The sequence below is a fragment of the Molossus molossus genome, unplaced genomic scaffold, assembly GCF_014108415.1.
Source record: "Molossus molossus isolate mMolMol1 unplaced genomic scaffold, mMolMol1.p scaffold_m16_p_16, whole genome shotgun sequence".
Lineage (NCBI taxonomy): Eukaryota > Metazoa > Chordata > Mammalia > Chiroptera > Molossidae > Molossus > Molossus molossus.
This window is the reverse complement of record NW_023425351.1, coordinates 14,823,263-14,846,893: the sequence shown is the minus strand read 5'-3', so window position 1 is coordinate 14,846,893 and position 23,631 is coordinate 14,823,263. Positions and strand designations below refer to the sequence as shown.

Below are 23,631 nucleotides of genomic sequence, written 5' to 3'. Positions count from 1 at the left end.
CACCTCCAGCCAGTTGGGTAACGTGGATGTGAGACCGCTGGCGGGCTGTGGAGCCGGGGCTGCGCCTTCCGGGGAGTTGGCACGCGGGACGGTGAAGGTGCGCTTCGCGGCGCGGCGCGGCCTTTCCTGGAAGGAGCGATGGGGCGCGCGGGCGCCGGGGAGCGGACGCCGGTGTAGTAGGCGCGGTGCCTGGCTCGGGAGAGCGGCGGCGGCGTGCGCGGGGAGGCCTGTGAAGGCCGCCGCCCGGAGCGCCCGGCCTCTGGCGCCATGGCCCCCATGGGCATCCGCCTGTCCCCGCTGGGGGTGGCCGTGTTCTGCCTGCTGGGGCTCGGCGTGCTCTACCACCTCTACTCCGGCTTCCTGGCCGGCCGCTTCAGCCTCTTCGGCCTGGGCAGCGAGCCCGGCGGCGGTCCGGCGGGCCCCGTGGTCGCGGCCGACGGCGGCACCGTGGACCTGCGCGAGATGCTGGCCGTGTCGGTGCTGGCCGCCGTCCGCGGAGGCGACGAAGTGAGGCGCGTCCGCGAAAGCAATGTCCTCCACGAGAAGTCCAAGGGGAAGACGCGCGAGGGAGCCGACGACAAGATGACCAGCGGGGACGTGCTGTCCAACCGCAAGATGTTCTACCTGCTCAAGACCGCCTTCCCTAACGTGCAGGTGGGTGCGGCGAGCGCCAGGCACGGTGGGAGCTGCAGCCGAGCGCCCGGCCAGGGAGCGTGGGAGCCCTGGAACGTGTCCCAGGCTGTGGGGCTGGCTCCCATTTTAGAGGTGGATGGAGATGAGACACCGAACTTAAGGTGCTCAAGGTCACAGTTTGTGGAAGAGCTGGGTGAGATTGCAGACAGTCTGACAAGGGCCCATGCCTTTCTGCCCCTTCCAGACTGTGTGTTGGGCTTTGTACCAGGTATCAGGAGCTTTGGGTTGTGAGTGGGTTTTCAATCAAAAGGCTGAGGTTAATGTGACTCCCGGCCTCAAGCTGTTCTGTAAAATGAATGGGATTGCACTAGAACCCCCCAAGGTCTGCTGGCCTTCCTTGATCTAATTACTGGAAAGATTATGACTGTTATTGGCCGGCCTACCAGGAGCCAACTGAAGGCAAGCAACTGTGGAAGTGTTGCTGCCTGACCTTTGTGGGATGGATGCTTATGAATTACTTGTGTTATCAGGACCCTTTTAATGGCACATATTTTGGGGGCCCTTCAAAGAAGTGTTTGGAAGTATATTTCCCAGCAACCTCATTTCAACCGTCTGTTCCGTATTTACTACAGAAAAGAATTGAAGAACATTTGCTTTTTCTTTGGGAAGATGTTTGGTAAGGAATTATTCTCTTAGGGTAATTCAGACCTTTTGGCTACTGGGAAGAAAAATTGTTTGCAGTGGAATTTAATTAATTAGATAAACAGTGAAATCTAACCCGAGATTTCTTTGGAAGAGTTGTCATTGTAGGATTACATATCATGTGTGACCCACCTAGTCTTATTCCTATGGTTTTCTTTCTTCCTCTTTCTGTCTTTTTTTCTTGCAGTGGTAAGCAACATTGGCTTTCATATATCATGAATTGCTGAATACCAGATGTAATTCACACAGTAATTCTCAAACACAACGCACAGCATCTTTCTTTCTTTCTTTCTTTCTTTCTTTCTTTCTTTCTTTCTTTCTTTCTTTCTTTCTTTTTTTAATCCTCACCTGAGGATATTTTTAAAATTTATCTTCAGATAACTGGGAAGTGGGGAGAGAGAGAGACATCGATGTGAGAGAGACACATCAATTGGTTGCCTCCCGCACGACCCGGTCCCGGGCCAGGACCAAACTGCAACCGAGGTCCATGCCTTTGACTGGAATCAAACCCACAGCTCTTTGGTCCATAGGCTGACGCTCTAACCGCTGAACCAAACTGGCCAGAGCAATTTTCACTTTTTCTTTTGCCCTAACCTGCTTTATCACAGTTTATACTTACATGTGTTTGCATTTCTTTTGTCTCCAAAACACATTGTTCTTCCCTATAGTTGGTGGAAGAAAGGAGTTTCAGAGAAGTAACAATAGTAACAATTTATTGAGTGTATTCTAGGTGCCCAGATCCTGGCTATGCAGGACTTAATTTGCTTCTCACAGCAACTTCAGAAGTAGATTTTATTTCCACTTTAGAGATGGGAAATCTGAAGCTCATGAAATGTCACTACATAGTTTATATCAACTGTCAAACTCTTCATTTTGTCTAGATCTTTAGGAGGCTATTTAAAACAGACCTTATAATATGGTTTCCTAGGGAAACATAAAATTGTAGAAGCTTAAAAGCAATAAGAGTGAAATATAGTAGGCAGAGTTGAAATTTTTAAGGTAAAAATAAAAATATTCTCAAATATGCATAAATCTGTTTGTGCAAACTCCACCCCACTCCACCTCTGCCAAAGCTTTTGTCTTGGGAAACTTCCACAGGATTCTGAGTTCGCTTTCTCACTTATTAGCAAATACTAAGGGAATAGCTGCCAAAGGTAGTGATCTGCCTTTTATTAAACACTAAGGCTCAGCTTATGGAATTGTAGATGTTGAAGTCTCTTCCTTTATATAAAACAATTTTTATTTTCTTGGGATTGTTTGAATGTTTGCATGTACATCTTTAGCGTTCATATTGGATGGTTATTGATGGAATAGATGAGGTTATGTTCATTATTACAATGGCGAAATAGGATGGTATCATGTTGAGCTAGCTCCTTTTGTCACTGTGTTGTTAGACTAGAGGCCAAATGTTGTAGCCATCTAAGTAGAGACTCAACCATAAATTTTTTTCTATCTTCACTCCCTTCCCTGGTTGTTTTTGAAGTCTCACCTGCAGTTTTTTTGGTAAAGAAGGTAAGTCAAATCCTACTCAGTTTATTTCCTTAGGGAAAATTAGGGTCAAGAAGCCACAGACACTCTTTTCTTTTATAGTGGTGCCAAGTCCCACGACTTTCCTAGAGTAAGGTGCTTGAACTTTCCTATTTAATGTTTACCCCTCAGAAAAACGATATAGCTGCTGTCACTAGAGCATTGATTTTCAACCTTTTTCATCTCATGGCACACATAAACTAATTACTAAAATTATGTGGCACACCATACTATATTTTTTTCCCATCTGACAAAAAAAATGATATACTTTTGATTCATTCACACTGGACAACTGTCGTTGTGTTGGCTGTTGTCATTTTTTTATTTGACAATCTAAGGGAAAAAAGTCAGTGCCCCTGACTAAGTAGTCAGGTATTCGTGTTTTAAAAATTCTTGTGGCACACCGGTGTGCCTGCTGCAGCACATGGGTTGAAAACTGCTGCTCTAGAGCACTAAACTGTGGGCAGTTTTGTCCCCAGGAGTTATTTGGCAGTGTCTGGATATTTTTGGATCTCATAATGGGGGTAGAATACTGTTGGCATCTAGTAGGTAAAGGGTAAACAACACACAATGCATAGGGAAGACCTACACATAACAAGAAATTATCTGGCTTAATTTTTTATCTTGTGCCCAGGTTGAGAAGCCTTGCTCTGGAGAAGTGAGTGTTGTCCTAAGAAAACTCAAGTTTGGCCTAGGATCCCTGGATTTCCTTTTGTTTTCAACCTTTCTCATCTTAGGGATCTTGGGAGTGTCGTCAGGGCAGCAGTTCTCTTCCTAAACACATTGGCAGTGCTTGATTTAACTGCAGCATGTGACACTGTGTATGACACTGTGTCTTATATCCTTGTGGAGAAGATGAAAATGAAAGCTGAAGATAGTTTGTTGGAGTGGATTTGCATCAAACAGAACAAACTTAGATTTATATTTATGGTTTAAAGTACGTAAAGGGAATTCTTTATTTGAGGGGCTCCTGTCCTCAGCTTGACTTGTTCAGAGTTTTGACAATGATTTATGGAGGATAAAACATGGTATTCCAGGCTGGTAGGAGCAGCTTGTGTTACTTGCCTTCCTTGACCTCTCGAGTAGGAGTTAAATTCTTTCAACGGAAGTACTCACTGGAAAAGTTTGTGAAGTTCTAGTATAGTGCATTGCTTTGACATTTGTCCAGTCTCCAGCCTAGGTGATTCTGGCCAGTCATTAAACTTATTTGAGTTCCAGTGTCCTCTTCTTTAAAATTGGGATAGCTAGTAATGTGATAATCAGTGCAGCAATAAGCATTGAAAGACAGAAAAAAACAACAACAAAAAACAGATTCATTGGGGCAGGCCCAATAGAGGTGGTACTGTAGTAAATTCAAGTGGTATGATGAGTCTGAATCAGAAGCACATGGAAGAAATTAGGAAAGATAGGCAGGAGCTATATCATATGCCAAATTCAAAGATGTGTGGGCCTGATCTTTAGTTTAATCCCAGAGTACTAAAGATTTACCTGATGTTTCTTGAAGCCTGTAATGTGTCATACTTTGTTTTGGTTTTGGGCACTTGGAGGTGGGTGAGACCAGTTAGGAGAATTAAGTTTCTTATTGCCACTATTAGTTTACTCTTGACAAAAACAGGAGGTGAGAACTATTGCCTCCATTTTGCAGATAAATTGAAGTTTGGCGAGGCTAAATAATTTTCCAAAGGATATACGGCATTGGACTTATGATTGTAGAGAAGGTAGATGTGGGAGCATATGAGAGAATTCCTAGGGATGTCTCAAAAATAACTCCTCTATTTCTGGTTTTGCTGATGGTGAAAGGGAGTGAGGGGTGACAAGTACTAGAGCACAGATTGAGAGTGTCATTTTAGACTCAAGTTAGAGGTGCCTTGTATGTTCAAGGGACATGTTAAGGAGGTAGTTGAATACATATGGATTTGAAGCTCTTGAGATTTCTGAATTAGAAATACAAATTTCTGAGTCATAAATGTTGTGATATTAATTGAGACCAATTGTGAACAGAATTGCTTAGTGAAAGAATATTGTGTGAAAGGGGAAGATGAGGACCTATGCCCAAGGATAACAAAGATTGAAAATAATTACTTAATAATAATAGCAGCCAACTTTTATTAAATGCTTACTCTGTGTTAAGCACTGTACTGTTTGTTTTACTTTTCTATGTCATTGAGTCATCCAAAGAACCCTGTAGGGAGATATATTTGTCACTCATTTTTAGCAATTGGTTACTGCAGTTTAGAAAGATTAGCTGACTAGCCTAGTTAAGTCACATACCTAATAAATGGAGGAACTGGAATTCTGATGATAGAACACATACTCTTGATAATGGTTCTGTATGTGGATCAGTGGGGAACTTTGTGAGAGCTTCCTTGGTGGCTTGATGGGGAAGGAAGCAAAATTGAAGAAGATGTGAGGTAAGGAGAAGGAAACGGAGTAAAGACAAATCTTTCAAGAAACCGTGCTTTTAAGGAACTTGGCTGTGGTGTTATGTGGGACTAACAGAAGGTTCTCTCTCTCTCTCTCCATATATGTATATATGTATATATATACGTGTGTGTGTGTATGTGTGTGTATATGTGTGTGTGTGTGTATGGTATGTTTGTTTTTAATTGTGAGACACTGGAGCCTGTATATTTATAGGGATATATTTGAGAGATAATAGTCTATAGAAAAAGGTAGAAGACTAAGACAGGCAAAGCAATGTTTATCCATTTAGAAAATAGTTATTGAATTCCTACTGTGTGATAGGCACAGTGTGAGGCATTATATCTAAACATTTATTGAGATTTAATGTTTTATGGGGAAATGCAGTAAATGATACTTTCTTAAGGTATTAACCAAAAGCCTCTTTAACCCCAAAGTAACTGAATTGTCATGTAAAGAACATTAATTGTGTTTTGGAATCCTGCTCTGTAATTCTTTGGTTTTCTGTTGAGGACTGGGACAGATAGGCAGCAGTGATGAAGGAGGGGGAATAGATTGAGTGGAAAAGGTTATGGAGAAGAGATGAAACCACATTAGTGAACAATAATGTTGTTAATCAAGAACTATTTATTTGGCACCTATTATTAAGGCACTGGTTTAGGCATTGGGGATGAGGCTACAGTAATGAAGGAAACTGTCTTTGAACTCACAGTTCTTGTGTTCTAGTGGGTCAAAATAGATAGTTAATGTGTAAACAAATAAGTTGACTTCATATTGGTAAGAGCTTTGAAGAAATAAAAATAAGAACATGTGGGAAGAGTGACAGGGGGATCCTGCTTTGGCCATGGGTGGTTTGGGAAGGCCAATCTGAGGCACTGTCTTGTGAGCTAAGAGCTCAGTGATAAGCAGGCCATCAGGCAGAGATTTGGTAAAAGAGATTATGAGCAAAAGAGTGCAAGTGCAAGGGCCCTGAGGCTGAGGAACCAGAAGACAAGTCTGGAATGTAGTGAATAAGAGTGCAAGTAGAGAAAGGTTGCTGGGACCACATCATCCTTATAGATGATAGAAGCAGTCTGCATTTTATCTCTGTAATAAGAAATTAGAAAGTTTTAAGTGGGGAGTAATATAATCAGTCTCATTCAGGAAGATGGCAGGTTGCTGGGTTAAGAAGGGAAGCTCCATAAAAGCAGTGATTTTTGTCTCAGTATCCAGAACATTTTAGAATATGTAGTCATTAAATAGTTGTTGAATGAATGAATGAATTCAGGAATACACTGTAGGAGGCAAGAGCAATCAAAGGCTGTTTTAGGAATCCAAACGAGGGATAGGTGGCAGTTTAAACCACAATTTTTTTTGTATACAATGCATAGTATTATTTTTTTGGTTTTTGCATGATGACTTCCATTACTGTCTGAACTCAGACCTCATCTCTAACTCCTTTCTGGGCTCACTTGCGGGAGCCATGCCTGCCTCCTTGCTGTACTCTGAATACATCAGGCACACTCTCACTTCAGTGCCGTTGGTTTTTTATTCCTTGGGCTAGAGTGTGCATCTTTTAGATATTTGGTAGCCTCACTTCCTTTAGATATTCACTCTAATACCACCTTTTCAATGTTGCCTTTCTCAGCTGCCCTGTCTTTTAAAAACAAACTAACTATAACAGCAACTTTATTGCAGCATATTTTACATATCATATAATTTGCCCCATTTCAAATGTCCAGTTCATTTGTTTTGGGTGAACTTGATGAATTGTCATTAGTCAGTATTAGAAAAACTTCATCACCCTAGTAATGTCCCTGTGCCCATTTACTGCTAATCCCTGTTCTACCCCCTGCCCTAGGCAACCACTAATCTACTGTTTCCATAGACCTGCCTGTTCTAGGCATTTCACATAAATGGAATCATTCAGTATGTAGTCTCTGTGTCTGCTTTTTTTACTTAGTATAATGTTTTGAGGTTTATCCATGCTGTAGTATGAATCAGTACTTCATTTCTCTTTATGGCTGAATAATATTCTATTGTATAGATGTGTACCACATTTTATTTATTCATCAGTTGATGGGCATTTGGTAGTTTTCAATTTGGGGCCATTATGAATAATACTAGCCACCCTTATGTTAAAGAACAATCCTCCTTCTACTCTTCTATACATACTTCCTGTTCTTCCCTACTTTATTTTCTTTAGCATACCACATGGTTTATTTATTTTGTATATTGTTTATCTCCTTCACTAGAATCTTGAGCTCTGCAAAGACAGAGAATTTTGTCTCACATTGATCACCATCGTACATGCTTGGTATATAGTAAGTAATCAGTAAACATTTGCTAAATCAATACAGGAAAAAATGAACAGATGAATTAGATGTTTACTATACACTGTACTAAAATATTTTATGATTTAGGTGGCTTGGTGTTTCAGGAATATTACTATTTTTAATTTCTTTGATGACAGTCTGGGATATTTCAGAGTACTTTCTGGAGATTGCTAATAGCTGTGCGTTTTCGTGACTTTTTGCTCATGTACTGTCAGTGTTATAGTCACTGTGACACTGTACTATGGGGTCTAGGTATGGCATCACTTTCAGTATACACACATTGATCTACTTTGGAAAGGGAACTTGACAGAAAGCACAGTACCCTGCTTGTTTCTTTGAAGCTTACTTTATATTTCTTTATATTTGGATTCTTTGTCTTGCTTAAACAACGAACTAAGCTTGAATATTAGATTGGAAAGTGCTGGAAGACAAAATATTTCTGCAATTTCTTTGACAATATAGTTTCATTTTTCAATGAAATGCCTTGAAATAAACAAAAATATTGATTTACCTTCTTTCAGTTTATGTGATATTGTCTGAAATGTTTTTCTCTTTTGTGCTTTCTCAGGTAGTGATTCTTTTCTTACTCTAAAAAATTTTTAGCTATTGCCTATTTTTGATGCAGATAAATACGGAGGAACATGTGGATGCAACCGATCAGGAGGTTATCTTATGGGATCGTCAAATTCCTGAGGACATCCTGAAGGAAATAGCTACCCCTAAAGAGGTACCAGCAGAAAGTGTTACTGTCTGGATCGACCCACTTGATGCTACACAGGAATATACGGGTAATTTTAAAATGAAAATTGATCACAAACTTTAGATTATATATCAGAACCATAACGAGGGCAGGTAGTGTATACATGGTGGTAGACATTTTACCAATCTCAGACAACTTTTCCATTAGATTTTAAGACAGAGAGCTGGATTAATGTAGTGTCATATGAACCATTTGCACCAGATTGGATAGTTTTAGTACCCTCCCTGCCCCCACCACCCTGCCCCAAACCAATTTGTTTATGCCATGCTCTTTCGTGATAGTGGCTCATCATTGTCACTGATTCTTCAGTGAAGGGAAGTTTTAGCAGTTACAACAAAATAATTCCTATTGGACACTGAATTATTTGTCTGTGTGTGTTAATCCTCACCCGAGGATATTTTTCCATTGATTTGATTTTTTTTTTCTTTTTACTGATTTTAGAAAGAGAGAGAGGAAGGGAGAGGGAGAGAGAGATAGAAACATCGATGAGAGAGGACATTTATTGGCTGCCTCCTCCATACCACCCACTGGGGATTGGGCCCACAACCTGGGTATGTGCCCTGACCAGGAATCAAACCGGCGACCTCTTGGTGCATGAGACAACGCTCAACCACTGAGCCACGCCGGCCGGGCTACATTGATTTTTAGCTAGAGGGGAAGGGAAGGAGTGAGAAACATCAATATGAGAGAGACACATCAATTGGTTGCCTTTTACACAACCCCATCCAGGGCCAGGGATCAAACCTGTAACTCAGGTACTTGCTGGTGTCCAGGAAGCGAACCTGAGACCTTCGGTCCTTAGGCCCATGCTCAAACCACTGAGCAAAACCAACCAGGGCTGGACATTTATTTATTGAGGTGTTTATCTATATATTAAGATATATGTTATTGAGGTATTTATTTATATAGTCGGAATACAATACCTGTGTTAGTGGGAATTTTGATTTTATGGCTTGTATATCCACCGTTGGAATTAAAAATAGTAAACCCAGAGAGCAAGTGATTAGCAAAACAGAGCATTACCACCTCACCCCGTTTTCATTCTTTTTACCTAGTGTTAGTTCAGATTTCATTTCTATGGATCCTCCCCCTGCCTTGTTTCTTACCTAGAGATATTTAATTCTTGCCTTTTCTCTGTTCTCTTGGTATATATGCTAGAGTTGGTTGCTTATACATTTGTCTTCCTTCTAGATGGGAAGTCCTCTGGATGTGGAGGCTTCCGCTTTGTCATCTTGGTATTCTACCGCTTAAACACTGAACTTGACCCTTAATAGACACTCAATAGGTAACTATTTGGAGAACAGGGAGAAGATACTAGGTTGTATATCTAATAGTACCTGAAATGATAAAACTATTTTGTAGGGGTAGATAATAGAAATATAGAATATTGAGGGGTTTGTTTATAAAAAGGTTTTCCTAAACTGAGGTAGGCATGATTATATAATAGTGATGATATTTAGTGAGCTAATCCTTTACATAGAGACTATTCTACATACTTAACTTGATTTTTAAATTATTACTAAAATTAAAACTTATTTTAATATTTGAAGATGGGTACTTAATTAGTATCTGTATTTTATACATGAAGAAACTGAATTTGCAGTTAATAAAATGGTAGAATAACCAATGGGAGAATAACCCAGGTAATTTGCTTATAAAACCAAAACTCAACTAGTTCTTTAAACTGGCTCTAACTACTAGACTGTTTGCTTGAGGGGATTGTTGACTATGAAAGACATTTTATAAAATGTACAGACATTTTTAATGAAATAAAGTATGACATTGTATCCTACATTTATGTATGTTACTTTGACAATTGTGTTTGTTTATTTCTCATAGAGGATCTTCGAAAGTATGTCACTACTATGGTTTGTGTGGCTGTAAATGGTAAACCTGTTGTAGGAGTAATACACAAGCCATTTTCTGAGTATACAGGTAAGAAATATGTTAGAGCAAGAGTTAATGTTATTAAATCATTTGTCTGTGGTCCTTACTGTCCTGTCAGAATCTCAATTGTACCTCAGTAATTATTAGTCAATCCCCTACCCTACCTCACCTTCACTGGATACAGTGAAGATTTTATTGCTGGTACTCAATACATGATAAAGCAGGGTTGTCTAGACTGTCTTTAGAGGACAGACACTGTTATTGAAGATGAGAGATTCTTAGTGGATTGAAGAATACAGCTGGTATGGACTCCCCAGCAGCTGAGGTTCATCCTGAAGTGGCCTTAGCAAAAGCTGTTATCATATCAGGAAATGAGCTTGATGTAGTAGTGGTTAGGGGCATATTATGGTGGGTAGGCAGTGCCAACCCTCAGCATCAAAAATAGATGGTGTCACTGTGAAAATCTTAATAGGCTAATCCCTTTGTAGCCCTGGACCCTTGCTTACCTACCTTCTTGATAAAGCCATATTTGTTAGCTTCCTGCGCATGGCTGGTCAGATCCTTGATGATCGTGTTGGGAGTGAGTGTAGAAGACCATGCCAGAGAGCTTCCCATTCAGTTTAGGAGTGACCTTGCCCCAAAGCCTTACCAGGGCTAGTCGATTCCAGAATGACATTTTGGTGTCACTGCAGCAGTTATACTGCAGTTTGCCTGTGCAGAGAGGCTAGTCATGGTCTTCAGTCCACAATGTTACCATGAGTTGTCATAGCAGAGAAGTTGAGGGAAACAGTTAATTATTGGTGTAAGCAATTTTGCTCACAGTCTGAAGGGAATTGTCATACTTTTCATTGGTAACTCCCATCAAAAACTTAAGGCAAGGATCATGCCATTTTGGCTCTATTATTACCCAAGATGTTAAGGTTCTTGCTGGTGACATCTTCTTTGTAGTAGGTTGAGTACTGTCCCCCTCAAAATCACATTTACCCCAGTATTGTTAGTTTCCTAGGACTACCATAAAACACACACACACAAACACACAAATTCTGTATCTTTAAACACATTTGTCTTTCACAGTTTTGAATGCTTGAAGTCCAAAAATCAAGATGTTGGCAGAACTATGCTCTCTGAAACCAGTAGGGGAGAATCCTTCCATGTTTTTCTCTTAGCTTCTGGTATTTTGCCAAAAATCAATTCATAGTGTCCCCTGGTTTGTAAATACATCACTCCAGTCTCTGCCTCCATCATCTCATGGCATTCTCCTGTGTCTCTGTGATTCTGTGTCTCTTATCTCCTTATAAAGACATGAATTATGTTGGATTAAAAGCCTTCCCTACTCCAGCATGACCTCATCTTAACTAATCATATTTGTGAGGACCCTATTTCCAAATAAAGCCAGTTTCTGAAGTGCTGAAGGTTAGGACTTCAGCATATCTTTTGGGGGAACAAAATTCAACCCATAACAACATTGACTTCAGAATGCAACCTTATTTGGAAATAAGGTCTTTGTGTGGATATAATTAAGGTAAATATCAAGAGGAGATCATCCTGGATTAAGGTGAGCCTTAAACCAATGAGAGTATTCTTATAAGGAACAGAATACACGCACACATGGGATAAGCGATGTGAAGGTGGAGGCTGCAACTAGAGTGATGCGTATTAAGGAACACCAAGAGTGCTGGCAGCCACCAGAAGCTGGAAGAGAGGCGGCAACCATATTCTCCCTTAGACCATTCAGAAGGAACAAACCCTGCCACCATCTTGATTTGGGACCTCTGTCCTCCAGATTGTGAGAAAACAAATTTCTCCTGCCATAAGCACCAAATTTGTAATTTGTTACAGCAGCTCTAGGAAACCAGTACACCAGGCATCCCTACAATTCTGTTGTTTACTCCAGCATCTCTTATGTCTCAGTGGAATGGCATAAAAAGACTGTGAAGTGGAGAGAAACAGAGACAAGGTTAAGGTTTGATTACTATACATTTATTTACTTTGCAGAATAACCTTGTATCCCCAATTCTGTCTGCTCTGAGATAGACTAAACATATGACTGTTGGCTCTGCATTTCAAAGCCAAGTCTACTTTGGGGTATCTGACATTATATCTATTTTATAATCCAAATAGTTTTTAAAGTTGACAGTTTGATGAGTTACAACAGTTTTATGTTATTACTGTGACATAGATTAATTATGTAATTGCTTTATGGTTTATGGATTGCTTTCACATTTTCTTTAATACTTACTGAATTAGTTAGGATACAGATTAGGCTGCTAATTTAGGTTGCTGTAATAATGCACACCAAAATACAAGAGGTTGAAAAAAAAGGTTTATTTCTCTGTTCTCTAACAGCCTGTATAAGCAGATCAGGGCTGTCATGACAGCTCCCTGGTACCAGCACATAGGCCATTCTCTCTTGCTGCTCTGCTGTACTAAAATGTGTCGCCCTCCTCTGCATGACTAAGGATGGCTCACTGCTTCACCCACATTTCACCCGTGGAGAGGGTGAAAAGGAGGTCTTAGAGGACATTTCCCACTGAGGGTTTGACCTGTATGTTTCACACATCAGCTCACACCCCATTGATCAAAACATAGCTGGAATCTAGCCTCAAGGGAGACTAAGAAATGTAGTTATTATTTTCAAGTGGCCATCGAAGCTAAATTCAGGGATTCTGTTACTCAGGAAAAACAGTATTGGAGTATAATTTAGCGGTACTAGCACACTTAATATAGCTTGTGAGTGAAGGACATAATTATTGTTAGTATCCTGCTTAGAAATGAGACAGTGAGACTCAGAAAATTGATGCATTCCTCAAGCTCATCCAGCTAAATTAGACAATCAATCCAGGAATTTTATGGAAATCAGTCTAGCACATCACTTTTATAATAATTCCATGATTACTAACATTTATATAGTATTTGGAAGTTTGCAATATACTTAATGTTATCTCATTTGAACCTTTTGACAACTCTATGTGATAAGGAAAAATATTATTGTCTTTGTTATAGATGAAAAAGGGCTTACCAGCTCTTAACCATGAAAACCATTCATTAAAAAATGTTACTGTAAGAGCTATTCTTTTTTTATTTTTAATCCTCACCTGAGGACATTTTTCCATATTTTGTTCAGATAGAGGGGGAGGGAGAGACAGAGAGAGAGAATCATTGATGTGAAAGGGACACATCGAGTGGTTGCCACCTGCATGACCCAACCAGGGCTGGGGACAAACTGCAACCGAGGTACGTGCCCTTAGTGGGAACCGAACCCGGGTCTCTCTGGACCACAGGCCAATAAGAGCTATTCTTTTTAAATATCTCACATTTGTTTTGTAATTTCATAGTTTATGAAATGTATTGACATAAATTTACTTCAGCCTTAAAATAATTCTGGAAAGAACATAAAACAGGAATTATAGTGACTTTTTAAATAAAGAGAGCAGGCATATATAAGTTAAGAACAGGACTTAAGTCTTTGAAACCCTCTTATTCTTTTGACAGTGTTCCTCATTTCCTCTTCTGTGTCAGGATTTCATTTAGCTGCATATAAAGTAAATCTGATTATAGTGGTTAAACAAGGAAGAACTTTATTTTTCTCACCTAATAAGATGGCCAAAGAGTAGGGATTGTTTAGTGGCTTTATGATACTGTTAAGCTGACTTTTCTGTTTTTCCTTTTGGCTTAGAAGAAGATTTTTAATTTGCATGCTCAAAGATGGGTGCTTCCAATTTCTGTGGGTCTATTCTAGACAGGAAGAAAGAGGAAAGACAGACAAAAGATCTATGCCAGCTATTCTTTGTTAATTAACTTGAGCACTCTGCTTCATATCATTGGCCAGATGTCACATGGCACCCTTAGCTACAAACAGCCTGCTACTTCAAAGAGAGTTAGAACTATAATAAAGGAAATGCAGAGGAAATTGATGTCACATAGGCAAATAGATTCACATTTTTTGGGCCCTAGTTTCCACATCTGTTCATTATAGGGGGAAAATTGGATAGTAAAATGCCCATTTTAAAATAATCTTTATTTTATAAGAATATGTATTTCTCCTCATAGGCTTACCTTCCTACCTTCCGTAGAATAAAAAAGCCAGAAGTCTCTAACTTATAAGAATAACTCATATTCCAAAAATGTCTTTGTAATTGACTAATAAAATGCCCTGTTCTTCTGAGATGCAGCTTTAGGAACATAAGTTGCTTGTTAGTCAGCAAATATTCAAAATAATCAGCAGTCTAATTAGGTGTAGGTTGACTTCTATTCATGAATCAGAGGTTTATTTAGTGTGCCCTATTCTTGGACTGTTATTTTCAGATCCAGACTGTATATTGATGTTGGCAGAATACCAACTGTCAAATATTGTATGTTTACCAGAATTCAGCAACACGACTATAATGAATGGGAGGTAGATATTATTGGCAGCAGTCAGAGCAATGCTGATCAAAATTCTTATCAGATTTAACCAGAATTAATTCATTGAGTTTGAAATTCTTAGAAGCAAGAAATACTTGAGTACTTGAGTAGTGTTTTAATGAAGTAATGTATAAATGTATTCAGTGAAAATTTGTAGCTATTAAAAATAAGCTATAATGTCTGAAGTCTGTGTAGCAAAGTACCAACCACTTTTTATTTCCTGCCAGACATTTTTTGAGCAAATCTTACAGAGTAAATAAACATTCTGTTAGCTGTTACTTTACATTATCACTACTACCTCCTCCTCATCAATCATTAGTATTTAAATACCTACTGTATTTTTTAAGGTGATTGGTGATTGAAATAATTTTGCCCATAGAAATGTTATAACTGTGTTGAATTTATTTAACAATACAGTATGTTTTTTAAAATACAAAATTAGTAATTTTTATCTAAAATTATTCTGGTAGTATCTATTGGGATAATGCTGTCTTTATTCTCTTACACAACACTGACCCCTAGGGATATAGCATTGTAAATTTACTTCTTAGTAAAATATTTTTGAATCATTTCTAAAAAAAATTGAGAGGATTTTTATTTTTTCTTCTCTTAGTTGTTTTTTTAAAGTTTTATTATGAATACTTTTAAACTTAAAATTTTAATTCATTTTTATATACAGTAGTCTTCCCTTATTGCTGTTTCCTTTTCTGTGGTTTAGTTTCCTGAGATGAACCACAGCCCAAAATTATTAATGGAAAATTCCAGATATAAACAGTTCATAAGTTTTAAATTGCTCTCCCTTCTGAGTAGTGTGATAAAATCTCGCGTCGTCTAGCTTCAGCCCACCCGGGCTGTGACTCATTCTCTTGTCCACTCTTCCCTCCGTGCCACGTACGCTGCCCGCCCGAGTCCTCTTGGTCATCAGAGAGACTACTTTCATAGAACTTTTATTATCATCTTTGTTATGATTGGTCTTTTTTATTGTTAGTTATTGTTGTAAATCTTTTACTGTTGCTCATTTATAAATTAAACTTTAACTTTTTTATGTATTAGACATTTAATACAAGAAAGGGGCTCTGTACTACTGTGGTTCAAGCATCCAGTATGGGTCTTGGAATGTATCCCTGGCAGATAAGGGGACTGCTGTATTCCTTCATCTAGATTTCACAGTTGATAATATTTTTATATATTGCTTTTTTTTTTGACATTTTTACTTTACAGAGAATTACAAGGGCCATGACATTTTACCCGAATGTACTTTAGTATGCATCTCTAAAAGAGGATATGTTTCTACAAAGAACAGAACTATTTATATAATAATAAAATTAAAAATTATTCTTTAGCCCAGCCAGTGTGGTTCAGTGGTTGAGCATCGACCTATGTACCAAGAGGTCGCCAGTTCGATTTCCAGCCAGGACACATGCCCAAGTTGTGGGTCCGATTCCCAGTGGGGGCATGCAGCAGGCGGCCAGTCAATGTTCTCATTTATTGATGTTCCTATGTCTTTCTCCCTCTCCCTTCCTCTCTCTCTAAATCAATAAAGAAAAATAATTAAAATAAAAATTATTCTTTAATTGATCCAATATTCACAGTTCTCTCAATTGTTCTAAAGTGAATTTTACATCTAGTTGCTTCAAACCAAGATCCGTTAAAGTGACAAGCGTGTTTTTTTGTTAGGTTGCCGTGTTATATTCTCTTAATCTAGAACAACTCCCAGCCCCCTTTCCCCCATCATATTGACTCCCTGAGAAGACCAGGTCAGTTTTTATAGAATGTCCTGCCCTTTGGATTCTTTTATCTCACGGTGTCATTTAACTTATTTTTACATCTTCTTTTTCTTATAAAGTGCAGATTAGTTCTAGAGCCTTAATTGAATTAAGGTTAAGCATTTTTGTCAAGAATACATTGCTGCCCTGACTGGTGTGGCCCAGTTGGTTGGGTGTTGTGCTGTGCACCAAGAGGTTGCTGGTTTGATTCTGGGTCAGGGCACATGTCCGGGTTGCAGGCTCAGTCCCCATTAGGGGGTGTATAGGAGGCAACTGATCGGTTTACACTCTCACATCTATTTTTCTCCCTTCCTCTCTAAAAAATCAATAAACTTCTTTAAAGAGAAAAGAATGCATTGTAGATATTCTTCATGTACTTCTACTGCATAACATTACATGACATGTAATATCATGTCATCATGGTGATGCTGGTAGATGGTTAAGGTGATTTTAACCAGATCTCTGATATAAAATTTTGATTCTCTTGCTACCAGCAGGTAATCTGAAGTGATTTTGGCACCATTTGAAATCAAGATGCTGTTAAACTTTTCACATAATAGTTTTGTGATCTATTAAAAATATAAAATGGGATTTTCTAAATATATGGGCTGGAATTTTTTAATAAGGGAAATTTCTCTATCAACTGAAGTTATTTGTTTATCTTGGAATGTTGTTCTTATAAGGTAAACATTTAACTCTTTTCCTGTACCAGTTTTCAATAAGGAGTTAGGGTAACAACTACCTCCAGTGAGAACAAGTGTTAATTTGGGGCTGGGGGAAGAGCGCGCCTTCTCCTTTTTTATATATATACGTGTGAGGGATTTTTATATATTCAGTGTGACTGAAGCTAGAGTTATTACTTCTTAAGTTAACTTTGTTTTTGTTGTTGCTCACTTTTACTAACACTTTAATATGTACCATTATATGGTTCTTTTCTTTAGGTATTATCTGTTCTCTTCTGTGAGCAATAATGAAGTTAGCTTATTTTAGCCTCCTACTTGACCACCATTCCATTTTAATCAGTCATATCTTTTTTTTTTTTTTTGATGTTTGACTTTCTACACTATTATTTACGTCTTCAGATTTAAATGTATCTTTTGACTCTCACCAGTCAACTCGGAGATAACATTTATACGTCTTTATTCTTACACCTTTTACCTATCTTTGGTTTCCTCTTAAATTAACAATTATTTATTCATTGCACCCATCTTATACCCTTTTATCTTGGGTAGCGTAGAAACTGTTGAACTGCTGTGATATTTGTGTGGGCACATGTTGATTCTTGTTGGCAAAAAGGCTGATAATTTATTTTCTTTTGTAAGGGGCTTGGCCTTTTTACCTAGAGCACCAAAGAGCTTTATTTTAAAAATCTAGTAATAGAGCTATGATATATCTCAGATTCAGAGTTTGCCTTCGGGGCAGATATCTACACAGTGCATCTCTCAGTGTGGACATTTAGGCCTTCTTTTATTTCAGGGGCATTTTCTTGAATCATAATTTTAAAGATTAGTTCTATTTCATTATTTTTTTTTAAGGGACTCCTAATGTATGTTTGACTTTTCTTTCACTGACTTTTGTCTCTCTCTCTCTCTCTCTGGTTTCTTTTATTTGTTTAAACGTTTTGCTTGTCTCCGCTGTGCTTCTGGACTAGTCTGTTGTCCTGTGTGTTCTGTGGTTTGGTGCTGAGTCTGCAGTGATTTTGTTATCTTTTTCTTTCCTGTGTTATGAGTTCCCATTTCATGTTTTTCTATTGTTTGTTCATCTTTTCTTGAGTTTGTTTCATAGCATTTTTTATTTTTGTCGCTTATTTATTTTTAATGGTGTTGGAATGTTGTATTATAGTTTTTTTCTGCTTTGTAGAAATTTTCAAGTAGCCTGAAATGTTTTAATCTTTATTCTCTGTGTTTTCTTGTATTTTTTAATGGACATTGTGGTTTTATATTTTTTTATATTTGGGCCAGCTACTGAGGCTGGTGATTCTCAGTGTCTTTTCTGTTAGCACGAGGAAGACATTATCTTTATTATCTGGCACCTTCTGTTTTCACATTTCCTCTTTCTTGTTTGATCTCTTCTTGTTTCAACCTGTTTTTATTCTCTTTAGTTTTATTTGCTATCTTTCAAATTGTCTCTTTTGGGAAGACATCCTAAAATATGTTGTACATCATTCAGTGTGTTATTAAGACCTCGCTTTTGATTTCAGGTCTTCTCCAAGCCTCTTCTCACTGCTCTGTTGCCAATTTTCAGGCCTGTTTTCAGAAGTTCTCGTTTTAGAAGGGACCTTTTCCTTCTGGGACGGAATCGTGGCTGACGTTCTTACACCACTGAGATCCTCTGACCTCTTGGCACTTCTGTGAAGCTCCTGCCGTTTTCCCCACGTTGGGATCGTCGTTATTTACTCCCCTTCTTGTCAATCTGAATTGATAGCTCTCCTCTCTCTTCTACTTACAGGCATTGATTAAAGGTGTTTGTGTTTATTCTCCTTGTTGCTATGTGGTGTTTTTCGAATGAAGTGTGAGAAGAGTCTAGAAAACTGTCATCATTCTTGGGGAACTAAAAAACATAGACTCTTCGTTTTTTTTCTTTTTATTTTTCTGCAGCTAGGAATATGTAGTAATGCAGCTACTTTGATTGCTAGCCATGGTCAACTATATTTTATCCCATAGCGAGTGACTGCTAGAATAACAGTCTAATCAGTGTAATTCTGAGAAAATTTGTTTTTTGGGTATAGTCTGTTAAACAGTGAAGAAAACTTCTAAAGAAGAAAAATATTTCAAGCCATCTCTAGAGTCTCCCTTTTTAAAAACTTCTGTTCTCTTTTGAAATCTAGAACTTTATCTTTTTATATTGTTTGACAAAGCAGAAATGTGAACCTAACTCATCTTTTTAATAATTTTAAAATTTAAATAATCCGGGGAAAGTAGTTGTGCTTATGTCATAGTTTATCACAGATTGGGTCCTCCAGGAATCAGACTTTGAGATAGATGTTGGCCTGCAGAATGTTTACTAGGGGTGCTCTTGAGCTTACATCTGTGTGAGGGAGGGAAGGGAGCTAGATTAGGTGCAAGAAGTTGAGTTGCATTGTGATCCCAGTGAAGACTCAGCCGCCACCCACAGGGAGCTCTGGAGCCTAGGAGTTCTTAAGCCAAATGTTTAGTAGTTATTATCTCTGGCTGAGCAGGATTATATCGCCTTTTTTTTAGCTTTGTCATAATATATGCCTATTTTAATGTAAAAAATAAACGTATTACTCTGTCCTCAGAAAAAAATAATGCTTATGTTTTGGGAAAAAAATACAGGTAACTGTAGAAGAGAATATTTATTTTTCCAAACTCTTTGAGTTGTAATTTTTAAAACTCCAGTGCTATTAATGGATATTATATTTGTTTTTCAGCTTGGGCAATGGTAGATGGTGGGTCAAATGTGAAAGCCCGCTCTTCCTACAACGAGAAAACCCCAAGGATCGTTGTGTCTCGCTCCCATTCAGGAATGGTCAAACAGGTTGCTCTTCAGACTTTTGGAAACCAAACTACAATTATCCCGGCTGGTGGTGCTGGTATGTTTCTGCTCCCTTTGATGCCCATAAAGTGCTCCCAGAATGGTCAGGGTGTATGTCAAGAGAAAGATTTGGTTGCCACATGCTTGGGAAGAAAATGAGAGTAGACAGTGCACTTTCAATAACCTACTTGGTTATTCCTAGGGTGCGATTTCAGTCGTCCATGCCTCTTGAAGGAACCAGTCTCCCAGCGGAAACAAACAGTTTCACAATAGTGATTTCTGTTCCTCGAATACTACAAAGGCATCTTCCTGTCAGTGATGTACTGTCAATGGTTGTTTTATATCTGATCTGATTTCAAAGTAATTCTCCTATTAGTTTAAATCTGGGAGTATCAGGAAGAGAAGATCCAGGTACATCACGGTGCTTCACGTGGCAGCCGGGTGCCAGGAATCACCCTCAGTGTTGTTACAGTGGCTAATCTCTGGGTCACTCTTACCACCCCTGAGCTCAGCTGCCATGTCTGGGGTGAGCCAGTGAGTCTGCTGCCCACCCACTAGTTTAATGCATATTCTTACTATTGTATTGCTCGTATTATAGTTTAGGGGTCAGCTGGCTTTTCCTGAAAGGCTAGAGCGTATATATGTTAGGCCAGTGAGCCACATATGGTCTATGTTACGTGCCAGTCTTTGTTTTGTTTCATTTTTTTAAACTACCCTTTCAAAATATAAAAATAATTTCTATTTTGAGGTCTGTATAAAAATAGGCCATTGCCTGGATTTGGCTCATGGGCCATTTGTCCACCCTTTGTTTTGAATACTGTTTAATATTATAAAAGTCTTTTAATTAAAATAAATAGTAAATAATGGTCAGAAACAATGATGTTTGAAGACCTTTTCAGTAGGGAAAATAGTGCTTTAACTTTTAAACTGAATGGTTTTAGTTTGCTGATTACATATATCTGCTTTTCATAATATGACTTTATTATTTTCTTATAGGCTCTCTGTTAGATTGGTTAAGGAAGGTAATGGTCAAAATACTCAGTAGGGATGAGATAAACCAGGTTCTAGACCCAGTTTCTTCTGTGGTTGTCTTATTTTATTATTTTATTTTTAATCTTTATCTTATTGCAGAGAGGATATAAGATAGTAGTGTTATTCTGTATGCTCTTCTTTCAAATCCGGCCTTTCTAGATGTTCCAAGTGAAACCTGTGGGTGTTTAGTTTCAGTATAATATTCCATAGGAAATTATATGTACTTAATATATTATTTCATAGAAAACTACAAAGTAGATGTAAATTAAAAAATTTATAGGCATATATTTGGTTATACTTGAATAACTTATTTTTTAATCCTCACCGGAGGATATTTTTCTATTTATCTTCAGACAGAATGGGAGGGGAAGAGAGGGAGAGAAAGGGAGAGAGAGAGAGAAACATCTACGTGAGAGGGACACATTGACTGGTTGCCTCCCACACGACCCCAACCAGGACCGGGGACGAACCGCAACTGAGGTACATGCCCGTGGCCAGAATCAAACCCACAATTCATTGGTCCGCGGGCTGATGCTCTACCGCTGAGCCAAACCGGCCAGGGCTTGAATAACTTATTAAGTTGCTTTGCGGTATATTTTTTGTTCATTTGAGTTTAATGTCTGTGCTGTTACTTTGTTGAACAAACCATTTGAAAAATAATTTTAGACTTGGCAGTTACAGAGAGCTCCTGTACACCCTGTGCTGTTATTTTTAAGTGTGCTAAAAAAGTAAGCTACTTTAAGTCTTTCCAACAGTAACCTAAATTCTGTGTTTATCTTTTAGGTTATAAAGTTTTAGCACTCTTGGATGTGCCTGATAAGAGTCAAGAAAAAGCTGATCTATATATTCATGTGACATACATCAAAAAGTGGGATATATGTGCTGGCAATGCCATCTTAAAAGCCCTCGGGGGTCATATGACTACCCTGAGTGGTGAAGAAATCAGTTACACCGGTTCTGATGGCATTGAGGGAGGGCTCCTGGCTAGCATCAGATTGAACCACCAAGCTCTGGTCAGAAAACTCCCAGATCTGGAGAAGACAGGACATAAATAAGCGAAGTTAATTACAGATCACAGCTCTTCCAGAGCTATGGTCAGCATGAAATGCTGGAGGCTTCAAGTGATCGGTGGAGACTGCACGGTTAAGGCCATCCTGAACTTTTTAAAGTATTTATGAAGCATCAGAGACTTACCTTCCTTGTAATAGGATGCAAGATCAGGGAAGATGGGTTGCTTCGTGTCTCAAGTATTGTCTTTATTTTTGAGACTATTTTTGAACAGCTGTCATACACAAGGCGTGCATATGTGTGTGTGTGAGAGAGTGTATGTGTGAATTAAAATCTATAGCTGAGTGCAATGTAATGAGTCACCATTTTCACACAACATCATGAATCTTCACTGTTAGTAGTTTCATGTAGAATTGGGCTGAAGAAAGGATTGATTTTGTATAGATGTTTAATATTACTTTATACTTAACATCTCATTAAAAACAAAGTAATTTAGGGTTTTTACCCCTAATTCAGATGGAAAGCACAAGAAGCCACACGTTCATTAATATGCAACAAATTTTCTATTTATCTGTTCCTGAATATTTCTTATGGATTAAATAGAAAAAGCTTAAATTGTTTTTTTTTCTTTGAAATTTTAATAATGGGTTCACCAGCCAGTAGAGAATACAGGTACATGGTGGTTGCTGTAGTCTTTGTGTGTGAGTTTTGTTTCTACAAGAAAAATGGTTTGTATCCATGGATTCATATTTTCTGATGTCTTGCTGTTTATTTTCATTTGCCCTGTAGACAGTGCATGATTTCATTCTTTCCCTCTTGACCAACATTTTTGTCTTCAACTTGTAAGGTTTGGGTTAAGATTTCAGGGTTAGCACTAGCATCTTGGGACATTTTCTCATTAGGTACAAAATATGCTAGAAGGCACTACAAAATATAAACGTGTTATTAATTGAAAGTTATTTGACACTATATGAATTAAGGTAGCTTTCATTATTTTCGTTAAGTACTTTTTAAAAAAATTTACCAGGTTTGTATATAGGGATTCTCATCGAGAATGAGTTACGGTTGCTGTTACCATCAATAAATGGATCTAACCTAATCACACTCTAAAAGTAGTAAATTTTGAGATATTTTATAGTTGTTCTTCAGATTAAAATAATGAAGGTTGAAGTTAATTTTTGAAGCATTATTTTTCTATTCAGCATGCAGAATCTGGTTGGAAGAAAGGTTGTGGCATATTCACTGTACCACTAACTGGAACCTTGCTTTGTGAAATATCACTGGGATGCCTGATTTCTCTCATTGTGATGTCTGAAAACTCGATGTATGCAAACAATACTATTATTTCATGTGACTTGGATGTCCTTAGATGCCATAACACACTGATAAAGGAGAAGGATTTCTCATGGATTCCTTCCTTCCTTCCAACCCAAAAGCAACTTTCCATTTATTTCCTGTCTTGGAGGTAAAACTGACCAAAGAGTGGACATCCTCACCTGGTGGAATGTGCATACAACTTTAGGTTTGTGTATTACACTGTCCAAAGCCCTTTGATTCCTTGTTAGGAAATTGAATTTAGTATGATGCACATTTTCCCACCCAATCTCTAGCAGCTGGTCATGAATCTGGTAGAGTAGTGGGCCTCAATAGTGGAAATTTATTCAAGAATTTTGGTAGTTGG

The 23,631-nt window shown here is 38.4% G+C and overlaps 1 protein-coding gene across 1 annotated transcript; it reads left to right on the top strand.

Annotated features, from left to right (window-relative positions):
* Window positions 1-22,296, top strand: BPNT2 (3'(2'), 5'-bisphosphate nucleotidase 2). Its single transcript, XM_036263873.1, has 5 exons — window positions 1-654; window positions 8,224-8,386; window positions 10,198-10,293; window positions 19,807-19,968; window positions 21,726-22,296. The coding sequence occupies exons 1-5, from the start codon at window positions 268-270 to the stop codon at window positions 21,995-21,997; spliced, it is 1,080 nt and encodes a 359-aa protein (XP_036119766.1). The 5' UTR covers window positions 1-267; the 3' UTR covers window positions 21,998-22,296.
* Window positions 22,297-23,631: the final 1,335 nt, after the last annotated feature.